The 21,948-nt window shown below is 38.4% G+C and overlaps 4 protein-coding genes across 5 annotated transcripts; all 4 read left to right on the top strand.

Moving 5' to 3' along the window:
- The first annotated feature begins 157 nt into the window (after nucleotides 1–157).
- On the top strand, nucleotides 158–5,285 carry LOC108833069 (26S proteasome non-ATPase regulatory subunit 1 homolog A). Its single transcript, XM_018606518.2, has 13 exons — nucleotides 158–455; nucleotides 897–966; nucleotides 1,122–1,227; nucleotides 1,391–1,499; nucleotides 1,580–1,748; nucleotides 2,028–2,482; nucleotides 2,585–2,720; nucleotides 2,827–3,075; nucleotides 3,171–3,391; nucleotides 3,479–3,737; nucleotides 3,838–4,070; nucleotides 4,153–4,672; nucleotides 4,787–5,285. The coding sequence occupies exons 1-13, from the start codon at nucleotides 310–312 to the stop codon at nucleotides 5,114–5,116; spliced, it is 3,003 nt and encodes a 1,000-aa protein (XP_018462020.1). The 5' UTR covers nucleotides 158–309; the 3' UTR covers nucleotides 5,117–5,285.
- A 732-nt stretch (nucleotides 5,286–6,017) lies between these two features.
- On the top strand, nucleotides 6,018–7,652 carry LOC108833067 (probable xyloglucan galactosyltransferase GT12). The gene has a single exon (XM_018606517.2). It carries the CDS (start codon nucleotides 6,018–6,020, stop codon nucleotides 7,524–7,526), a length of 1,509 nt encoding a protein of 502 aa, XP_018462019.2. The 3' UTR covers nucleotides 7,527–7,652.
- Nucleotides 7,653–15,757: 8,105 nt separating this feature from the next.
- On the top strand, nucleotides 15,758–19,112 carry LOC130509159 (vacuolar protein sorting 38). Of its 2 annotated transcripts, none has more exons than XM_057004834.1 (6): nucleotides 15,758–16,863; nucleotides 17,314–17,520; nucleotides 17,775–17,955; nucleotides 18,144–18,283; nucleotides 18,404–18,631; nucleotides 18,738–19,112. In XM_057004834.1, the coding sequence occupies exons 1-6, from the start codon at nucleotides 16,672–16,674 to the stop codon at nucleotides 18,855–18,857; spliced, it is 1,068 nt and encodes a 355-aa protein (XP_056860814.1). In that variant the 5' UTR covers nucleotides 15,758–16,671; the 3' UTR covers nucleotides 18,858–19,112. The 2 variants fall into 2 exon arrangements, with proteins under 2 accessions (XP_056860814.1, XP_056860815.1); XM_057004835.1 differs by having other exon boundaries at nucleotides 15,760–16,863; nucleotides 18,147–18,283.
- A 162-nt stretch (nucleotides 19,113–19,274) lies between these two features.
- Nucleotides 19,275–20,459, top strand: LOC108844086 (small ubiquitin-related modifier 5). The gene is made up of 3 exons (XM_018617289.2): nucleotides 19,275–19,608; nucleotides 19,965–20,114; nucleotides 20,232–20,459. The coding sequence occupies exons 1-3, from the start codon at nucleotides 19,465–19,467 to the stop codon at nucleotides 20,301–20,303; spliced, it is 366 nt and encodes a 121-aa protein (XP_018472791.1). The 5' UTR covers nucleotides 19,275–19,464; the 3' UTR covers nucleotides 20,304–20,459.
- Nucleotides 20,460–21,948: the final 1,489 nt, after the last annotated feature.

Below are 21,948 nucleotides of genomic sequence, written 5' to 3'. Positions count from 1 at the left end.
ATAGTATAGATATTGATATTGATTTTGCTAGGGTTAGATTATTGGGATCAATAATAATTTACACAAAATAATAGAACAAAGTGTAATTAACCTATACATCGGGAGAAGTTGTTAATATCCTGACTTGTTGGGTAAGTCTCCTAAATATTCGATAAGTTCCACCTCATTTGCATCCCAAGTCCCTCACTACTTTCTTCTCCGACTCCCCTGCTGCTCTCATTCTTTTACTTCAAATCCGGTAGAGAGATTCAAACGACGAGAGTTTCGTCAGTCATCTAATTAGGGTTTCGATTAGCGTTTCTTCAATCAATGGCCGCCGCCATGGTTAGTTCCGCCGGAGGGTTACTGGCAATGCTGAACGAGCCTCAGCCTTCCTTGAAGCATCATGCGCTCTCGCATCTCAACAACTTGGTCGATCGATTCTGGCCCGAGATCTCCACCAGTGTTCCCATCATGTAAAAATTCTCTCGACTTTTCTTGTTTTTTCTTTTTCCGATTTGAGAATTAGGGTTTTTGATTCGAGTGGAGATTTGGATTAGTTGAGGTTTGGGTCTTGTCGATTTAGGTTAGATTTAGTGGTTAGGATAAGAAAGGAACGTGCTTTTCTTTGAGATGATTAGCTTTAGCAAGTCTCTGTAGTAGACGATGAATGAGGCCGAGTTTAGCAAATAGTTGTCGTTGTGTAATTGAGTTCTATTTTGTTGGATGTTAAGAGACTTGGATTGGATTCCTTTTTCTTCATCGTCTTACCTTCTAGTGTTGTTAGATCGAGGTGTAGATGCTGTGTTGTTCTGGCACAGGGGTTAGGTTTTCTGAAACTATTGGTTGTTAGATCAATACATAGATTTTCTTTTTGTTTTTGCGCTGTTTGATTCAAGAGACGTTTCTGTTTGCAGAGAGAGTTTATATGAGGACGAAGAATTCGATTTGCATCAAAGGCAGCTTGCTGCTTTGCTGGTCTCTAAGGTTCGTTCTAGCTGTTTTTTTGCTAAAATTTAAGTGGTGTCAGGTTACAAATTTGCTATATATATATATATATATATATGTGTGTTAGTGGAAAAATGTGTAGTTACACTCGAGGCATTATTTTCTCTGGATGGTGATTTGAATCTTTATCTCAGGTTTTCTATTACTTGGGCGAGCTCAATGATTCGTTGTCTTACGCCCTTGGAGCTGGACCCTCATTTGATGTTTCAGAAGATACTGATTATGTTCATACGCTTCTAGGTGAGGATTGAGAAGCTTGTTTCTGTGTTTACTCTTTTTTTCTTTGCGATTCACTCACTATAGTTCTAGCTAGGGTACTGTTGACTGCAATATTCATGGAAGATAAGAACGTATCAAATTTGGATGAATATTTGCTCACATGATGCTTTTGTTTTATTTTCAGCCAAAGCAATTGATGAATATACATGTCTCAGAAATAAGGCAATCGAGTTAAAAGAGATGGTGGACATTGATGCCAGGCTCGAGGCCATTGTTGAAAGAATGCTTGAAAAGTATGTATGCCTGAAAATCTAATGCTCTACTCTAGTCATCTTAGTGCCTCAACTATTCTTACATGGTTTTCTTTGTGCAGATGCATCACTGATGGAAAGTATCAGCAGGCCATGGGCATTGCGATAGAATGCCAGAGATTGGATAAGTTGGAGGATGCTATCACAGCGAGCGATAATGTTCAGGGAACTTTATCATATTGCATCAATGTTTCTCATTCCTTTGTTAACCACAGAGAGTATAGACACGAGGTAAGACTAATAGTCTCAAACTTTGATTGAATAGAATATAGATGTTCTGATACTGTTGATTGAGTAGAACGGTATGGTTTTGCCTCATCTGGGTCTGGCAGATATTATGATCATTTAGTAGTCTCCATGTCTGGTAACGTTTTGTATGATAGCATTATCTGTCTCTAAGAATTGACATCTGAGATGTGTCGAGCTTGTATTGATAAAATCCTCTTTCTAGGTTTATTTTAGTTTAGTGTTTATTTGGAAGTGTGATGACATCCTTGTGTATTCTTTCAGGTGCTTACCTTACTTGTTAAAGTCTACCAAGAGCTGCCTTCTCCTGATTATTTGAGCATTTGCCAATGCCTCATGTTTTTGGATGAACCAAAAGGTGTTGCAAGCATATTGGAGAAGCTTCTTCGCTCAGAGAGCAAGGATGATGCTTTATTAGCATTGCAAATTGCATTTGATCTTGTGGAGAACGAGCACCAGGCCTTTCTCTTGAGTGTTAGAGATCGTCTTCCTGCCCCCAAAACACGCCCTGTTGAAGTAGTTCAGGCTGCGACCACTGCTCCGACTGAGAATCCTTCGGGAGATGTTCAGATGACGGATGGAACTCCAGCTCCGACAATTGTGCACGAGACGGATCCAGTTGACGCTACATATGCTGAGAGGCTAACCAAGATTAAGGGAATTTTGTCTGGGGAGACATCTATTCAGCTGACACTTCAGTTTCTTTACAGCCACAACAAGTAAGCTACTGTTGAAGTTTTGATATCTTGAAAGGAGATACGTATTATAAAATTGTTTCAGGAAGTAATCATATGCTTCATTGATAATATTGTCTTCTGTAGATCGGACCTGCTGATACTGAAGACAATCAAACAGTCTGTCGAGATGCGAAACAGTGTTTGCCACAGTGCTACAATATACGCTAATGCCATTATGCATGCTGGAACTACAGTGGACACTTTTCTTAGAGAGAATTTGGTAAATGTTTACTTCCACTGTAATATTTCTTTATGTTTGAGGTTGACCGTGTGGCTTAGTGTTTATCACTCTTTTTATTTGTTTTTGTTCTTTTTGGAATTGACAGGATTGGCTAAGCAGGGCCACCAACTGGGCTAAATTTAGTGCTACAGCTGGATTAGGTGTTATTCACAGAGGTCACCTGCAGCAGGGTAGGTCATTGATGGCTCCATACTTGCCTCAAGGAGGAGCAGGTGGTGGCGGGAGTCCCTATTCCGAAGGAGGTGCTCTGTATGCCCTCGGACTAATTCATGCGAACCATGGCGAGGGCATCAAAGAATTCCTACGTGATAGCTTACGCAGTACCAATGTTGAGGTGATTAGTTGATGTCTTACTTGATATAGTCCTTTCTCAATTCCATGTCAGCCTCTTTGCTCAGGGATAATTTGTATTCTGAAATGTGGATGCAGGTCATTCAACATGGAGCTTGTTTAGGTCTTGGTTTGTCAGCTATTGGGACTGCTGATGAAGAGATATATGATGATGTCAAAAGCGTGCTTTATACTGACAGTGCCGTTGCTGGTGAAGCTGCTGGTATCAGCATGGGTTTATTATTGGTCGGAACTGCGACTGAAAAGGCAAGTGAGATGCTCGCTTACGCTCATGAGACACAGCATGAGAAGATAATAAGGTAATGTTGGAGGTTTTTTTTGGCGATGAGAGTCGATGGTATTTTGAATGAGCATTTACCTAATCAGCATTCTGGTGTGATTTTTAGGGGATTGGCTCTAGGCATAGCTCTTACAGTATACGGTAGAGAAGAAGGAGCTGACACCTTGATTGAGCAGATGACTAGAGATCAAGATCCTATCATCCGTTATGGTGGCATGTACGCACTGGCATTGGCTTACAGTGGAACAGCAAACAATAAGGCAATCCGCCAGTTGCTTCACTTTGCTGTATCTGATGTCAGTGATGATGTGAGAAGAACTGCTGTTCTGGCACTTGGATTCGTCTTATACTCTGATCCAGAGCAGGTCAGTTTCAGATGCTCCCTTACTTGTGACCACTAACTTCTACTTCTTTAGTGTTTCCAAGGATTTGTCCTGATATCATTGATTTTTTTCTTCTCTGCAGACTCCTCGTATTGTATCTTTACTTTCTGAGTCGTACAACCCACATGTTCGCTATGGAGCGGCACTTGCAGTAGGTATTTCTTGTGCTGGCACTGGCCTCAGCGAAGCCATATCCTTGTTGGAGCCACTTACATCAGATGTGGTCGACTTCGTTCGTCAAGGTGCTTTGATTGCAATGGCCATGGTGATGGTCCAAATTAGCGAAGCAAGCGATTCTCGTGTTGGAACATTTAGGTAAGTACGGATCTAGTTCTCTTCAGCACTAGGAGGTGGAGAATATTTTGGTAGACTGATATTTTTTTAATATGTTTTACAGGCGCCAACTTGAAAAAATCATACTCGACAAGCACGAGGACACAATGAGCAAGATGGGAGCGATTCTGGCCTCTGGTATACTCGATGCCGGTGGTAGGAACGTTACTATAAGATTGCTCTCTAAGACCAAACATGACAAAGTCACTGCAGTTATTGGCCTCGCTGTCTTCAGCCAGTTTTGGTATTGGTACCCTCTGATCTACTTCATTAGTTTGGCCTTCTCACCAACGGCTTTCATCGGATTAAACTACGACCTTAAGGTCCCAAAGTTCGAGTTCATGTCGCATGCAAAACCGTCTTTGTTTGAGTACCCAAAACCCACCACAGTTGCTACCTCCAATACCGCTGCTAAACTTCCAACCGCTGTTCTCTCAACCTCCGTTAAAGCCAAAGCTAGGGCTAAGAAAGAAGCAGAGCAGAAAGCTAATGCTGAAAAAACATCTGGTGCCGAAAAGTCTGTCAGTGAAAGTGGATCTGGAAAAGAAAAAGGATCAACTGAGAAGGAAGGAGACGCTATGCAGGTAATGTTTTCATTTTCTAGCCTCTTATATTAGTTTCTGTGGTTGATTGTCAGATTAGTCACATAATCACTTGAATTCTAAGGTTTCTTTTGTTTTGACCATCTTTGCTGTCAGGTCGATGGCACAGCAACGGTTGAGAAGAAAGCTGCTGAGCCAGAGCCAGCGTTTGAGATTCTAGTAAACCCAGCTAGAGTAGTCCCAGCTCAAGAGAAATACATAAAGCTACTTGAAGGCAGCAGATACGTACCGGTGAAGCTGGCTCCATCTGGTTTCGTTCTTCTCAAAGACTTGCGTGAACACGAGCCAGAGGTTCTCTCTTTGACCGATGCACCAACTTCAACAGCTTCTCCTGCTACTGGTGCAGCGGCGGCAACACAAGGAACAACGGCTATGGCCGTAGATGACGAGCCACAACCTCCACAAGCCTTTGAATACGCCACATGATTCTATTTTCTTTTAAAATTAGTAGGAATGTTTCTGTTGAAAGACAAAAATAATAGTTCTTTGAACTTTTGAGACTGCTTCTTGTCATTTGAAAATTGAACTCAAGTTCAAGTACGATCTTGTGTTAACTTCTCGTTTGATCATTATCTAAATTTCAGTCATTTGTTTTCATGTGGCTCTCAAGGACAAACTTGAGGTAAAAGAGGCTAAAGTTACGTTGTAAACCGAACAAAACAAACCGGTATTGATTAAGACACCGTCTAAGCTTAAAGAACATACGTTAAGATTGCAGATTCAGCTAATTTTGACAGAAATCTGATAGAGATTATACTGATGGTCTTTGACATTATTAAGATTATTTCCAGCAAATTAGTCGCTTAACCTTTTCCCCAAAGAGGGTAATATTGGATTAAATGTATTTTGCTACTAATATAAATTATTCCTTCATAGGAAAGTATTTTCTTAAGATCAATATATTAAGCATAAATGGTTCTCAGGAAAATGCTATCTAAAATGGCAACAAATTCAATTAGAATCAAGAAGTTGAAACTGAACGGTCAAGAGTAAGTACTTTTGGTAAAATCTTAAATTGCAAATATATTATTAGTATAAATAGTTATTAATTTCTGTTAATTTTTTCCCTATAATCTGTGTACAAGAAAAGTTGAGATCTCTTTTGACAGATGTAGTGTCCGTGATGGAAACTTCTTCGAAACAGATATGTATTTAGAATCCATTGAATACAAATCTTCATAAAATGGTATTGTATTTTCTTTGTTTGGGAAACATAAATAACCATTAACAAAGAAGAAGCAACTTTTCTTAGACCGCACACATACGTTTAGTCTTTGTTTTATATAACAACTACCACTTTCTTACAAACGAGTTAAAGAACACATACATGATGAAACCAGTTCCAAAGCTTTCGGTTGTCATCTCAGTTACGTTTGTGTTCTGTCTCTTCCTTCTGTTTCAACTCCATGTATCAAATTTATTCGGAAAAAATCCCCAAATCACTCATCAAGTAAACAATTTCTTCATCTCCTTTGCTTCTTCTTCACATCATCAAACCCAAAACCTCACAAGATTGACGAACGAGAGCGATGGAAACAGAGCAAAACATCCCGAGGAAGAAGATACTTGTGCAGGAAGGTACATTTATATGCACAATATTCCAAGCACATTCAACGACGACATCATCAAAGACTGTCGAGCACTCATCAAATGGTTCACCATGTGTCCATTCATGGTCAATTCCGGCCTCGGCCCCCAGGTTTCAGAGACCGATAACAAGACGACATCTCATGTCTTAACCTCGAAAACCGGTTCTTGGTACGCAACAAACCAGTTCTTGCTAGCGGTTATCTTCCGTGAGAGGATGAAACATTACGAGTGTTTGACCAACGATTCATCTCTAGCCTCAGCGTTCTACGTCCCCTACTACCCGGGGTTTGACGTGAGCCGTCACCTCTGGGGATACAACACAACGGTTAGAGACGAACTGGGTATAAAGCTGGCTAAGTGGTTAAGAGAGAGACCCGAGTGGAGGAAGATGAACGGTCGAGATCACTTCTTTGTAACGGGGAGGATCGGTTGGGACTTCAGGAGAGGTTTAGATGATGATTCAGAGTGGGGAAGCAAACTGATGATGTTGCCAGAGTTCTCTAAGATGACCATGTTATCTATCGAAACCACTGCTTGGACCAATGAGTTTGCGGTTCCTTATCCTACTTACTTCCACCCCAAGAGCTTGTCCGAGGTTAGGAGATGGCAGATGAAGGTGAGGAGTGTGAAGAGGAAGTATTTGTTTTCGTTCGTTGGGGCTCCAAGGCCGCAGATGGATGGATCTATAAGAGGGGAGATCATAAAGCAATGCCTTGCGTCTCACGGTAGGTGTAAGTTTCTTGATTGTAATAAAGGTCAAGACTGCGATAACCCGGTTAAGGTAATGGAAGTGTTTCAACGTTCGGTTTTCTGTTTACAACCTAGAGGAGATTCGTATACTAGGAGATCGATATTCGATTCGATTTTAGCCGGTTGTATACCGGTTTTTTTCCATCCCGGTTCGGGTTATAATCAGTACATGTGGTATTTTCCAAAGGATTATACCAAGTATTCGGTTTATATACCGGAGAGCGGAATGAAGAATGGTATGGTTAGTCTCAGGAACTTGTTGGGTAAGATTGATTGGGTGAGTATTATGAGGATGAGGAAGGAAGTTGTGGAGCTCATACCGAAGATAATATACACCAAACCGGGATTGGTTGGACCAGAGAAGATTGAAGATGCGTTTGAGATTGCGGTGGATAGGGTTATTGAGAGGGTAGCAATGGTTAAGAGGATGATGGAAACAGGGAAAGATCTTCAGAGTGAGTATTCACAGACAAGGGACTTGAAAAAACTTGAGTAAATCACATGGAAGTTATTGGTTTTTTTGTTGTTGTTATTATTCTGTAAGATTTATAAGAAAGTTGAGTGAAAATCATATAGTAACATGTTGGTAGAAGATAAACAGATTTCTTAAGACAGTGTTATGTGGCTGGGATATTAGATAGCAAATAGCATGCTCAAAATGCATTATATGCATAATTACATATTTCTCTTCTTTTTTTCTTCCTTTTACTTTCTTCTTCCGAGTACGTTCCATAAGTTGTGGAGCAAGAACAGTATAGAATATAACCATTCCAAAGAAACCGAATCCATGACTTGCTATGAAATATTTAGCCTTGCTCATTGGTAGATATACCAATTAGGATTGAAATCCTCAGCTTGCAACCCGAATCCGCTTGGATTTGGACTTAATTATATAAGTTTTTTTTTTTAAATTGGACTTTTCTGGCTTAGTCTGCTTAAACTGTAATTGTATAGGCTTAAACCTGTTTGGGAAAAAACTGATCTGAAAATTCGAAATTTATATTTTAATTTACTTAATGATATAACAATGGTTTTCATGTAGTAAACAAATATAGAATTATCAATAACATCAGAAAAATATAGAATTAATGGTAATTTCTTAAATAAGTATGAAATTAGTGGTAATATCTTAAACAAATATATAATTTTGGTTTTAGATTTATTGTAACTAGTTCTAATTATCTATTTTAAACTCTAAAAAAATCAAAAAAACTCTAAAATCTTCTAACTGGACCATGTTTTGAAATAAAGACTCAAATTTTTTGCAAGACGACCAAACTATATTTAAATAATAATGAATTTTGCGAGTTTTGAGCTTGACGGGCCGAACCAAAAAACTCTAAAATCTTCTAACTATCTATTTTAAACTCTAAAAAAATAAAAAAAAACTCTAAAATCTTCTAACTGGACCATGTTTTGAAATAAAGACTCAAATTTTTTGCAAGACGACCAAACTATATTTAAATAATAATGAATTTTGCGAGTTTTGAGCTTGACGGGCCGAACCAACCCCTACTCATAAGTAAGAACCAACCCCTACTCATCTATCTTATTAAAAGAGAAGTACCCAATAAAAAATACCCCTTAATTTTCAGTTATATTTACAATGGCATGCCACTGAGAATTAACTAAGTTTCCTATTTTAATGCTTGTCTTTTTCAGTTTATTTAATGTGTTTTCCAAAATTATTGTTGTCTTTTCTAATTTAGATTCCTTAATTATTGTTGTCTTTTCTGATTAATAAATGTATATTTTCCTAATTTGAATTTAAATAATAGATTTAAACATTTAATTTTTTTCTAATTTAAATAATAAATTTCCTTAATCATATATTAACCAAAATCGATTTCTCTATATATTTTGTATTAACTTATTAAATATTAAAATCACATAACATAATCAATTTATATAACATATAAATATAATATAAAATAATTTATTCATATATTATTAGTATAATGGTTTCAAAATATAAGTTCAATTAATTATAAATATTGGATTTGTTTATATGATATACTGTGATATAATAGACAATTAAAATCATAAAATATAATTATTTAACATAATAAATAAAAAAAATATTTTAAAAATGTAATATTAACAATAATGTTATAGAGTTTAATGTACATATATATATTATATCATTAGTACACAGAAAAAATTAAAGTGAAAAAAATATTTATACAGTTACGGGTCGAATCTATAAATAAATAACAACAGCGCAAGATTATTTTCTTTAATAAATTTATTTTAATAGAAAATATAGTTCTAAATATGTTTATATATTTTATATTTTTATAAATTTATTTTATTTGTTTATAAGAGATGCTAAGATTTTAGAATTAAAAAAATATGACCCGCTTTTATATTATTTTAGTTAGAAAATTTAAATTTTATATCTGAATATTTAATTAAATTTTTAATTTTAACTTTTTATTATTACTACCAAATTTTATTTTTAGTCTAAAATTTATGTTTAAAATATCGTAAATTCATCATTTAATATAAACAAAAAAACTAAAAATATAAAATAAACACCCGTCCGGTCGGACGGGTCAAGGTCTAGTAAGTAATTGAGAGGGATAAACACGATGCTTTTTATCAACGAAAAAGCATATCTTTTTTTTTTTTGAAACTAACGAAAAAGCATATCCATACATTGTAAATCTTAAATTATATGATTTGTTGAGTAAAAAAGTGTTAATAGTTCAATCCAAATTCAATATGAACCATAATTATTTCTTTCTCTTTTCTTATTTTACTTTTCCAAAAGAAAAAGTTGATATTTGACGTGGATTAAATCTATTTTTTGTGATATATGTTTTTAATTGTATTCTATTTTGTAGTAAAAAATAAAGTAATAGATAAAGATACAGTAATATAATATAATTATTTTTAGACTAATCTTATTTTTACTGCATTATATAATTAAAACATAATAAAATTTTATGGAAATTTAATTCTAAAATGAAATTTGGACTAAAAAAATAAAGCAAAATAAAAGATGATATTGGCCCTCTTCATTTAGCTATCGCGCGACCTGTTACATGTGATCAGCTCCAGGTCGCAGAGTGTTGTTTGTTTTTCTGTTGTGTAACATGCGACCTACAATTGGTCGCAAACGTAAGTTACAAATCGTTGTTCGTATTGAGTCACGCGATCAGTCGAAGGTTCCAATCCAAGTCACCCGAAAAAATAGTGACTAAAAGTTAAGAAAATTTTGGTCGCGCGACTTGTCGCAGTCAAAGATCGCAAGTTACACGACATGTAAACAAACATAATTTTTATCGCAGGTCGCATATTTAGTCGCAGGTCGTACATCGCAGGTTACGCAACACATAAACGAACATAATCTTAATCGCAAGTCGCGCAACACGTGAACATGGCCATAGCAACACCACTTGTATCATTTTTGTTTGGGCTTTTTCATTAAACGAAACATCTCTCTATAGGAACGAATAATCGGTAAGAACTCTCCACCTTCTCTCTTGTTCCGAGTTTCAATATTGTTTTCTCCGTTCATCGGCTCTGGTGGCTTTCTCAGCACCGGAGCTGGTTTCTTTTTTCGGTTTTTGGTGTTTATGGTAGATCGTGGTTCGAAGACTCAAAGGTTTCATTTTTGATGTTTCAACTTCCCTTCTAGTATGTCTGGTTGGCTTTAAATCTAACATGCAAGACCCGATTTGTGGTTTTAATGGTTCAATATTGATCTTCGAGCTTTCTCTCTGCCTTGTTTGTAAAGAACAGAGAAGATGAACTACAAAGACAGAAACTTTAACTTCTTTTATTTCATTCAACTTGAGAACAATGTTTACATCTCCAAAAGCTTAAATAGAGAAACTACAAAACCCTAGTGAATCACACGAGTTACGTGTCACGCAGTGACTCCACACATTCTTAGGGTTTCAAATCTGTTTGTGGTCCTCACCATGTGAGCTGGATAGACCGTACGAGTTTGAGACTTGCTTGTCGTTTGTGGAGGAGATGTTATGACCGTTGCTGCAGTATCTTGAGTGGGCTTCGGTTGCTCTGATGCATTATGGGCTTTCTCTTTATTCTCCAAGCCCATACTGCCATTATTCCCCCTCAAACTCAGAGTAGAAGCACACGAGACACTGAGTTTGATTCGAAGCTTGTCAAAGGCAGCTTGGCTGAGAGACTTGGTAAACACATCTGCAATCTGTAGAGAAGCAGGGATATGTTTGACCTCAAGAAGCTTCAACGCGACACGCTCTCTGACATAGTGCCAATCAACTTCGAAATGTTTTGATCGTTTGTGAAAACGTGGATTGGCCGACAAGCAAACAGCTGAAAGGTTGTCACAGAGGAGAAGTGGCATTCGTTGTTGGTGCAAACCCATGATCTTTAGAAGATTTTGAAGCCACGCGACTTCAGATGCAGCAAGAGACATAGTACGATACTCTGCTTCCGTCGAAGACTTTGACACGGTCTCGTGCCGCTTTGCAGACCATGAAATGAGGTTACGACCAAGAAATGTGCAAAAACCACCCGTTGAACATCTTGTATCTGCACATCCTGCCCAGTCGCTGTCACTGTAGCAGACAAGAGTAGAATCTGAGTCTTTGCGGATGCTTATTCCCATTTCTGTTGTGCCCTTTACATAACGAAGTATCCGTTTCAAGAGATGAAAATCAGACACACTCGGTTGGTGCATCTTCTGACAAATGTAGTTCACAGAGAACTGGAGATCTGGTCTCGTAAGAGTGAGGTATTGAAGCTTCCCTGCTAAGCTTCGAAAGTAAGATGGTTCTGAGAAGATTTCATCCTGACCTTGCAAGTGATCAAGTTTCATTGGCAACGGAGTTGGCATGGGTGCACAGTCTTGCATTCCCGCAGTCACAAGAAGATCTTGAGCATACTTAAACTGATTAAGGAACAATCCATCTTCAACTTGGTGCACCTGAATGCCAAGAAAATAATGCACATCACCCATGTCTTTCATACGAAACTCAGAGTTCAAACGGGCTAGGAGTTCATCAAGAAGAACAGTGTTGTTCCCAGTGATGATCATGTCGTCAACGTACAATAGAAGGTAGATCACATTGGAGCCTTGATGATAGATGAACAAGGATGGATCAGGGAAGCTGCAGACAAAGCCAAAGTGAAGAAGAAAGTTGCTGAACTTGTCAAACCATGCGCGAGGAGCTTGCTTGAGCCCATAGATCGCCTTTTTGAGTTTACAAACGTAATCCGGTTTTGACTCATCCCGAAAGCCAGGAGGTTGCATCATGTAGACAGTCTCTTTGAGTTCACCATGTAGGAAGGCGTTTTGAACATCTAGTTGACGAAGTTTCCAACCTTTTGTAACCGCAACATGAAGAACAGCTCTAATGGTTGCAGTACGCACAACAGGACTAAACGTCTCAAGAAAGTCTAGACCTTCTTCTTGTTGATTACCTCTTGCGACTAGACGAGCACGCAGTAGACGTAGAGTACCATCCGCATTTAGCTTTGTCTTGTATATCCATCCACAGTCTATAGGATTCTGTCCTGCTTCAGGAGGGACTAACTCAAACGTCTCTGTTTCATCCATGTTAGTCATCTCAACATTCATTGCTTTTGTCCAACCTTTATCTTTGAGAGCAGCTTTGACCGACTTTGGCTCAGGATAGACAGACTGAACCGTGAATAAGGCATACCGAGGATTGGGTTTCAATATTCCAGATCGAGCTCTTGTTGTCATAGAGTGAACAGGAGGAGGAGGAAGCATGACCTCCGGTTCTGCAAGATCACTATCTGAACTGTCGGATTCAACATTAGTAGCATCTTCTCCGTTCAGTGGGGACAGCGGAGCTGGTGAGGGAGGTTGCTGAGTTGTTTCCATATGTTGTCTTCTGAGAGGAGGAAACTCTTCTTCTCGAAGAACAAAGGGGTTGTCAGTTGAGCTGGACGAAGCGGGAGCTTGTTTAAGGTAGGTTTGTCTCCACGCATTCAGCAACGTTGAATCAGTATCTTTGTGATAGCTGCTATAGATGTCTGAGTACGGAAACGAATTCTCAGCAAATAAGACATGTCTACAGATGTAGACTCGGCCAGTAGGTGGATAGTAACAACGATAGCCTTTGTATTTATCGTTGTAGCCGAGAAAAACACAAGGGAGTGACTTTGGATCAAGTTTGTTTTTCATGTAAGGCCTCAAGTATGGAAAGCATTTACATCCAAACACACGTAAAGAGGTGTATATTGGAGGTTTTGCAGTGAGGACCTCATAAGGACTTACTCCTTTGGGAAGGACAGATGAAGGAAGAAGGTTGCCAAGAAAGGCAGCAGTGTAGAAAGCCTCAACCCACATTTCTTGGGGAACTTTACTGTGAAAGAGCATCGTCAGACCAAGCTCAGTAATGTGACGATGTTTGCGTTCAGAGAGACCGTTCTGTTGAGGTGTATGAGGGCAGGAGATCAGATGTTTGATCCCACATTTGGAGAGGTGTTTGCTGAACACAGTGTTGACGAATTCACCTCCTCCATCTGACTGAAACTGACAAATCTTCTCTGAAAACTGATTCTCAACAAGGTTTTGAAAGCAAACAAAAACAGAAAAGAAATCTGATTTGCACTTTAAGGGATAAAACCATGTGAATCTTGAATAATTGTCTACAAAAATCACATAATATCTGAAACCTTGAGGAGACATAACAGGACTTGGACCCCATAAGTCACAATGTATTCTTTCCAAACGTTTACTTGAAACAGAATCAGAAGGTAAAAATGGGAGTCTGCAGCTCTTGCCTAACTGACACGCATCACACAGTTGCTCTGTCTCTTTCTTATTCACTGAAATTGCATTATTGCGAACTAGGTGTTGAAGAATATCCTTGTGAGGATGACCAAGACGTTGATGCCAAACCTCATCACTTGTTGCTTGCTGCCTTGTTGAGTAGTAAGCTTGAAACTTCGTATCCTTCAACAGATAAAGATCTTTAGTTCTTCTTCCTTGCGCCATCACCTGTCGAGTTCCCTTGTCCTTTATATACACAGAATCAGCATCAAACGTAATCTCACATGGATAATCAGAGGTTAGTTTAGACAGTGACAGTAAGGACTTAGTAATTTGGGGACACACCAATACATCATCAAGTTTTATAATACCTTGTGGTGTGTGAAGAGCAATGGAACCGACATGAGTGATGGGCAGATAATCACCATTTCCAACCATGATCTGATCATTACCAGCATAAGGTTCTGATGACTGCAAGCGAGACTCATTGTTTGTAATGTGTGCCGTGGCTGCTGAGTCTGGATACCATTCACCACCAGCACGAAGTTCTTGATCAGACAGCTTCACAGTCGCCAGAGCATTATGGACAGTATCTGTATTTCCATAGTTCTCATCAAACCTATTGTAGCAAGTTGCAGCCGAGTGACCGTAGCGACCACAAATTTGACAAGTTGGTCTGGTTCCGCGTCCAGAAGATGAACCAGATCCTCCTGAGAACTGTTGACTGAAGCCTCTTCCACGAGTAGAGTAGTTGTTGGAACCACGACCTCTGTATCCTCTGTATCCTCCTCTGTAACCATTTCCTCCACGACCACGAGAGTTGTAGCCACGACCAGTGTAGTATGCCATGTGTGGATTTGCTTCAGTGTGTTGACCATAGTTCTGCAGCTTATCATCAAAGTTCACCAGTTTGTACACAGCATCATCATATCTCAGGTCAGGGACAGAGTCCATCGAATGTTCTATCACAGTACAGATCGACTCATACTCTTTTCCTAGACCAGCTAAAGCTCCATAGATAGCTTCTTGTTCAGACAATGGACTACCTATCGAGTCTAACTGGTCGCAAACTGACTTAACACCAGAGAGATATTCAGACATAGTCTTTTGTCCCTTTGTCATACCTTGAAGTTTCCTCTGCAGATCTAGCTTCCGAGTAGCAGACACTCTGTTGTACTTCTTTCCGAGAGCAAACCACACTTCTTCAGCTGAATGAAGACCATACACACCACGCAAGGCTTCTTCTGAGAGAGATCCAAACAACCACGCCATTACGAGTTGATCTTTCTTGACCCATTTGGCAAACTCCGGGTTGGCTTGCTCAACAGCTTCCTCTCCTTCTCTGACTGTGATGGTAGGAGCAGGACGAGCAGAGCCTCCTGTGACGAACCCTAGGAGTGATTGACTGGACAAGAAAGATTCAAACTGAGTCTTCCAAAGCAAGTAGTTTGAAGATGAGAGTTTGAGAGTAACACATTGAGTGATACTCAGTGAAGGAGTAGAGATCGTATCATTTTCTTCCATGGTTCAGAATCGACGCCGCTCTGATACCATAAAGAACAGAGAAGATGAACTACAAAGACAGAAACTTTAACTTCTTTTATTTCATTCAACTTGAGAACAATGTTTACATCTCCAAAAGCTTAAATAGAGAAACTACAAAACCCTAGTGAATCACACGAGTTACGTGTCACGCAGTGACTCCACACATTCTTAGGGTTTCAAATCTGTTTGTGGTCCTCACCATGTGAGCTGGATAGACCGTACGAGTTTGAGACTTGCTTGTCGTTTGTGGAGGAGATGTTATGACCGTTGCTGCAGTATCTTGAGTGGGCTTCGGTTGCTCTGATGCATTATGGGCTTTCTCTTTATTCTCCAAGCCCATACTGCCATTAGTTTGTTCCTATTGATCCGACCTGGTTTCGATCCTTTCTAGTCTTATTATTGTGACTAGTTCTGTCTGGATTAGGCTGTGGCTCGCTCCTTGTCTTTACCCCTGAGATTTGATCGAAATCTCGCCATATCAATTTGCTTCTTCTTGGTGTATCCTATATTGTCTATGGTTCGACATTACCTTCGGCTGTGATTGCCGAAAATCGAAGCTCTGAGCTCTGTATTATCTGTGCTATTTTCTATAGGAGGAGTCAGTCATCAACAAAGGTTTTGGTGGTTTTTTATCAAGGTTTACAAGGTGTTTGTTTGTTCTGAAGTTCAGTTTGTTATCTTTGTTGAACATGTATCGGTTTTAGTCTAGAGTTTCAATCTCTGTTTGTTTATGTTTAGTTTGTGTCTGTGTTTTCCTTGGTTAAGGCTTACTTTCTAAGAAAACCTTTGTTTTCGCTAGCATCTTTGCCAAAGTCTTTTCTTTGTACTGTTGGTTTTTCAGTGTGTAAAAATGTATTTTTCTTTGGATGAACGAAATCTTTCAGTATTAAAAAATAAAGGAACGAATAATCGGTAAACCGGTTTGGTTTGGTAACAAACAACTTTTAGTTAACTAATCAATCATGCTTTACACGAGAAATCGCAATCAGTTTGGGCGGATCCAACGGTTCTTACTGCTTAACCCGCTCTTTATAAAATACCCGCCCGGAAGTATCCGACCCGAAAGATTCTCTCTCTCTCTCTTTCCTAAAGTAACAAACCTTCAAAAAATTCTGCGAAATCTGAAAAAAAAAAATCTGAAGGACGAATCAGCCTGAGAAGCTTCTTCTCCTTCAATACTTTGATCCCACGCATCGATCTCGCATCAAATCACCGCCGGTCGATTCGAGTTTTCACATAGGGTTTTGATCATTTCTGATCCGATCCACGCTCCTAAAAACTGGTGATGAAAGTCGAATGAAGAGATATGGATCTTACCGTAGAGACTTGCGTGGCGTAGTCTCTGAGAGAATTGCTGATGGGAGGAGAAACGGGGACAAGTTCGTCGGAGAAGCTGAGAAGAGGCGATCGAGAAGAGGAGGATGTGAAGGTTATCGAGTGGGAAGAGTTCGACCATGAGCTGACTCGGTTGTGGAGTCTTTCCTCTGCTCTTAAGTTAGCCACAGAGAAGAAGCTAACCCTTCAGCCCAAACTCGAGTCTCTTATTCAGGTTTCTTTCTCTCTCTCTCTTACCCATGTGTTTTCTTTCGGACATGTCTTGATTTTGATCAGTTTCGGAGTGGAAAGCATCGGTTTTTATTACTGGCACTGTCTTAAGGAATGTGGTTGAAGCAATTAGATGTGTTTTTGTTTTGTTTTGGGCAGCATGTCTGGTTTTGATCGGTTTCAGAGGGTAAATCATCAATTTTTATTACTGACATTGTCTTAACGAATGTGAATGAAGCTAGCTAGAAACTCATTGGAAGCAGTTAGATGTGTGTTTGAGGACAAGTAGTGTGGACATAGTCGGTAAAGGAGTGGCCTTTTTGTTGTTATTAATGCACTTGAGTTAAAGTTTGAGACTTTCACCATAAGAAGTTATCTTGTTTTTTTTTTTTATCTACTCAGTGAGCTTTAATTGCTTAGCCCGCGGATTAGCGGGCGGCCAAATGTCGGGCAGGTTAGTGCTGAATCACTGAGACGTAGTAATGAACTTGAAGAGATGCGGCAGCGGCTGGAAGCAAGAAAGTTGCTGGTGGAGAAGACAACAGTTGCTTGCAAAGTCACTGAGCAGGATGTTAAAGTGAAAGAGGATAGTCTCAGTGCAGAGGTGAGATCTTTGCTAGTTGGAGGCACAACCCTTTCAATCGCTAAAAGCAAATTGCAGGTATGATCTCACATTGGAACTCAAGTGTTTGGCTAGTTCAAATAATTTGTTTCCTTGCTTTTGGCTGTCTTTTGCTTATTCCTACTTGCGTTTCACGACTTTAGTTTCTTCATTCAACTGTCTCTTAGTTTTGTTATGAGTTAGTAATTTGATGACACTTGTCTCAACAAGGCAAACTGAGTTTGTGCAATACACATTCTTCATGTGAATGACTGAATCATATATGTACTATGTTACTTTCTTTTCTGTTGCAGGAGTCCAACTGCCAACTAGAAGGAGAGAGTGGTTATACTCATCTAAAGATTGTAACGAATAAGCTGAGAAAGAGGCAGCAGTACATGGTATCCCAAGTTTCATTTATCTATCCCTTGAAGATTGAGGCTGGACCTTCGCAAGACCAAGAACTGGAGTCACTTCCAGGTGGCAGTAGGTTAGGTCAGTTATATGTAGGATCTGAGTCTAAAAGCTTAACACGATATGGTTTGATGAAACCCAACTCATTGTCACTTAACAATGATTCAGCATTAACTTTGACTTTTGTTTGTTGTTTAAGTATTTGAAAAAAGTTCTTTGTTGCAGCATCTAACCTTCTTGACTTGCTTATATTTATTTAATGGATTTAGTAGGAACTAAGCCTGTGAGTCAAGGATCAGTGAGAATCCTGGGGTTGCCTTTTAGTATGGCCCCGTTTACAAAGATGAGCTTCTTCACTGACAAGAAAGAAGTTCAGAAGTCGGCAACTGCCCTAGGATATGTAGCTCATGTGTGTTCTCGCTATTGACTAAAACTTGCTTCATACTTTAGTTTTTCTGTGTGTCGCCTTAACTCTCTTTGGCTTTGGTTGGATAGAAAGTACTAAAGGCTTCCTGTTTGGATGTTGCAGGCTGTGTCCCTATTAGCTCCCTACTTGGGTGTGCCTATTCGTTATCCTTTGCGCCTAGGTGGTTCCAAAACGTACATTCGAGACTATGCGCCTTACATGGAGCCTTCACCATCAGATATGTCTACGATTTCCACTCTTTCCCAAAGCTCTAAGTTTGTAGAGTTCCCTCTGTTTTTGGATGGGCAAGATACAACACGAGCTGCCTACGCTGTCTTCTTATTAAACAAGGTTAGTTCAAGAAAGTCTTTCGGTTTTGTTCCTCTCCCCTGGTGCTTGAAAAACGAAGAAAGCATATTTTCTTCTTCCCTCATCTAACTGTAGTTACGTATCACAGAACATCGAGCAGCTCCTGAACTTTGTTGGGGAAAACAGTCTAGGACCACGTCAGGTTCTAGCTAACCTCAAGGAGCTAATCAGAATCATCCAGTCACCAGATTATATAATACATTCTTGATGATGGATGGTGAAGATATCCAACACTGTTTTCTCTTCTTGTAGATGGATCAACTTCTTCTTACACATCTTCAGTTGTCTCTTATTTTATTTTTTTTGCATCTTCTCACAAGTTAACAGTTTTTTGGTGATAAAAAGTCAGGTTTTGTACTCGTTATAGAACTCTTAGACATGGAAATTCTCTTTAGAATAATCTCTGTAAGTGTCATGACATTTACTGGTTTGGAGATAGTAAAAGAAAGTCTAGTTCTTGTAAGTTCTAACAGATGTATTATTTTGCTTTTGGAATATGTTTTACCATCCATGTAAATAGGGAGACTCTTTGCTTTCTTTTTTCTGTCTGTTGGGATGTGCAAGTGTGTGATTTGACGATCAGGACGCAATAATGATAGATACAATATCAAGGGTGAAAAACGGAACTTAAAAAAAAGTAAAAAAAGACAATGAACCAATGGGAGTCTTAGCCGAGGATTGTCTTTTAATGCTCAAACCTCTTCACATTCATCAGTTTCTTCAGCTTTGCTCTCTATAAATTCAGAAGAAACCTCAAACATCACCTAAGCGCTTCTGAAAGTATAACCACATAAACCTAAGTTAAAATCTCAACAATGGCGGGTTCCTTTACACACACTACCTCTACTTCTTCTGTACCAAAGAAGTCTCCATCTCCTGAATCATCAAGCCAAAAGTCTCCACCACCACCTGAATCATCAAGCCAAAAGAAGATTATGATCAAAGTCAAGAGCCAACAGGTCTCTCTCTCTATCTCTTTCTCGGTCTGCATGACTGCTGCATCATTAAGCTTTTTTCCCTGCTATGAAATATTTTTGTTCCTTTTTTCTTTTGGTGTAATATTTTTGTTCCTTTTTTCTTTCCCTAAATAGAAACTTCTCTTTCGTATTTGCAACTGTTCTTGAAGTTTCTATCGTTTATGAGTTCTCTCACCCTTCCATTTCTTCGCCTATAAGTCAACAAACAGTTTTAGAAAAACAATTACAACACGGTTCTTTAAAAGAATTTTTTTAACATATGTGTTAAATTCTTGTTTTGTCAAAAAGAAAACAATTATAAGTCTTGAAATATATATTTAAAAATGGGAAACGCACAGGACGGAGGCGAGGATCTCTACAAGATTGGTGAGAATGCACCTCTGAAGAAACTAATGACTGCTTACTGCGTGAAGAAAAACTTAGATCTCAGTACTGTCAGATTCATCTTTAAGAAAAAAGGACTCAAACCACGACATACTCCTTCTCAGGTTTTTTAATCTCTCTCAGTGACCTATTCCCTTTTTTTCCTTCTGAATGAATTACTCTCAATTTACCCCCTAAGAAACTCTTAATATTAACATTTTCACCTTTTTTTTTGGCCACAGCTTAAGATGGAAAATAACGATATCATTGATACAGTCACGGAACAAGGCGGTGGCGGTCCTTACAACGCTTGATGTCGCCTGAGTTTCAAGTCTCCACAACAAGAAACGGATACTTAAGCTTTGTGCAAGACTTTTTACATTCAGTTTCTAGTTGTTGCATCTCAGGTCTAAAAGTTTGTTGTCCAGTTGATTTTAATTCGTAATATTAACATATCATCGCTATTATCTCCATGTGGTTTACAAAATCTATCATTAAAATGTTAGTAAAATCTGAAAATGCCAACCTAATTTAGACGAAAACACATAGAACATTTAATGGTATGTATATATTAAACTAAAAAAAACAGGGTGCACTATACATTTTCAAAGATTATATTCCAATCAACTTACAAATTAACAAATAAACAACATTAAAATATTGGTTTAAATATATGCTCAATAAAAAGTATTGTCAAATATTTTAGAAGTTTATCTACACAAATATGAATAATTTTATGTACAGAGTTTATAAAAATAGACTTGTAATCAATGTCTATTTCCATTAAATTAAATTTTATCCACACAAAACAATTCTAAGTTTTCAAAAGCATGTAAACTAGTTCTATCCACGGCAGTACTCCAAAGTTAGTTGTCATCCATTTTGTCGTAATATTTAAATTATTAAATTAATTAATTATTTTTTTCCCTGTCTCGTGAGTTGTGGGTGAAATAGTTTTTTTTTTTTTGGTCTAAATGTTAAAAAGGGTGAAATAGTTGAAAATGGAAACTAGAAAATAAGTGGATTTTCCCGTAAAAAGGAAAAACAATTTACTTATTTATGGTGAGTAGTTATCTTCTTCGCTGCAACAAGCATTTATGTTCGTAAAACAATGACGTCCATGTCTTTTTTGGTCATTTTGGTGTGTAATGTTATCACTATCACCGTTAATGCTTTCCCTTCAACGCTCGACGGTCCGTTTGCCCCACTGACCGCTCCACTCGACCCGAATCTTAACCCGGTTGCATTCGACTTGCCTGAATCCGACCCGAGTTTCGTACATCCCAACTCTAAGTTTCTACCTGAACAGATCTCTGTCTCTTTATCGTACAGCGCTGACTCTGTCTGGATTTCTTGGGTCACAACAGGTTTGACTCTTCAACTTTCTTTTTCTTTTTATTTCTTTATTTTAATTTTCCCGTAAATTTTGGATATTAAAGATTTCAAAATGCTCAAACGTTGTTACGTTTAAACTAATGTGGAATATTATGTGATTAGTTTTAGAAACATTTTTTATTTGTACTTTAAACATCCAATAAGCTTTGAGTTTCATTTTACATGAACTTTAATCTTGTTAAGACAAGATCTAGATTTACTAAGATACAAAAAAAAAGATCTGGATTTACTTAGGAAACTTTGAACACTAACTATTCCGGTTAGATTGATAAACCGGGATTAGAAAGCTGTTGACTTTTGCTCCAATGTCAAAGATTCTTGTCTGAAAGATTCATTATAACTTTAACAACCTTTTTTGCATTTACATATTTTATCAAAGGTTGTTGTGAAGAAGATTCGGTGCCTCTGGATCCTAACTCAGTGCAAAGCATAGTCCAGTACCGTGAATTCAATGCACGTAACAGAAACAAACATGCCACAGGCTATTCTATTGTTTATAACCAGCAGTATAATGCTCTCAAGAAGAACTATACTTCAGGGATCATCCACCATGTTCAGCTCACA

This window comes from Raphanus sativus, chromosome 3 (genome assembly GCF_000801105.2).
Source record: "Raphanus sativus cultivar WK10039 chromosome 3, ASM80110v3, whole genome shotgun sequence".
NCBI lineage: Eukaryota > Viridiplantae > Streptophyta > Magnoliopsida > Brassicales > Brassicaceae > Raphanus > Raphanus sativus.
Note: the sequence above shows the minus strand (reverse complement) of the source record. Positions and strands in the feature narration are given on the sequence as shown.

Excerpts from the sequence above, each read along its gene's own strand:
- LOC108833069 (XM_018606518.2), top strand. The coding sequence starts at position 310 with ATGGCCGCCGCCATGGTTAGTTCCGCCGGAGGGTTACTGGCAATGCTG. Across the intron at positions 3,076-3,170 it reads TACGCAGTACCAATGTTGAG|GTCATTCAACATGGAGCTTG; the intron begins GTGATTAGTTGA and ends ATGTGGATGCAG. Across the intron at positions 3,392-3,478 it reads CAGCATGAGAAGATAATAAG|GGGATTGGCTCTAGGCATAG; the intron begins GTAATGTTGGAG and ends TGTGATTTTTAG.
- LOC108844086 (XM_018617289.2), top strand. The coding sequence starts at position 19,465 with ATGGCGGGTTCCTTTACACACACTACCTCTACTTCTTCTGTACCAAAG. Across the intron at positions 19,609-19,964 it reads TCAAAGTCAAGAGCCAACAG|GACGGAGGCGAGGATCTCTA; the intron begins GTCTCTCTCTCT and ends GGAAACGCACAG. Across the intron at positions 20,115-20,231 it reads CACGACATACTCCTTCTCAG|CTTAAGATGGAAAATAACGA; the intron begins GTTTTTTAATCT and ends TTTTGGCCACAG.
- LOC108833067 (XM_018606517.2), top strand. The coding sequence starts at position 6,018 with ATGATGAAACCAGTTCCAAAGCTTTCGGTTGTCATCTCAGTTACGTTT.
- LOC130509159 (XM_057004834.1), top strand. The coding sequence starts at position 16,672 with ATGGGAGGAGAAACGGGGACAAGTTCGTCGGAGAAGCTGAGAAGAGGC. Across the intron at positions 16,864-17,313 it reads AACTCGAGTCTCTTATTCAG|GTTAGTGCTGAATCACTGAG; the intron begins GTTTCTTTCTCT and ends AATGTCGGGCAG. Across the intron at positions 18,632-18,737 it reads CTGTCTTCTTATTAAACAAG|AACATCGAGCAGCTCCTGAA; the intron begins GTTAGTTCAAGA and ends TACGTATCACAG.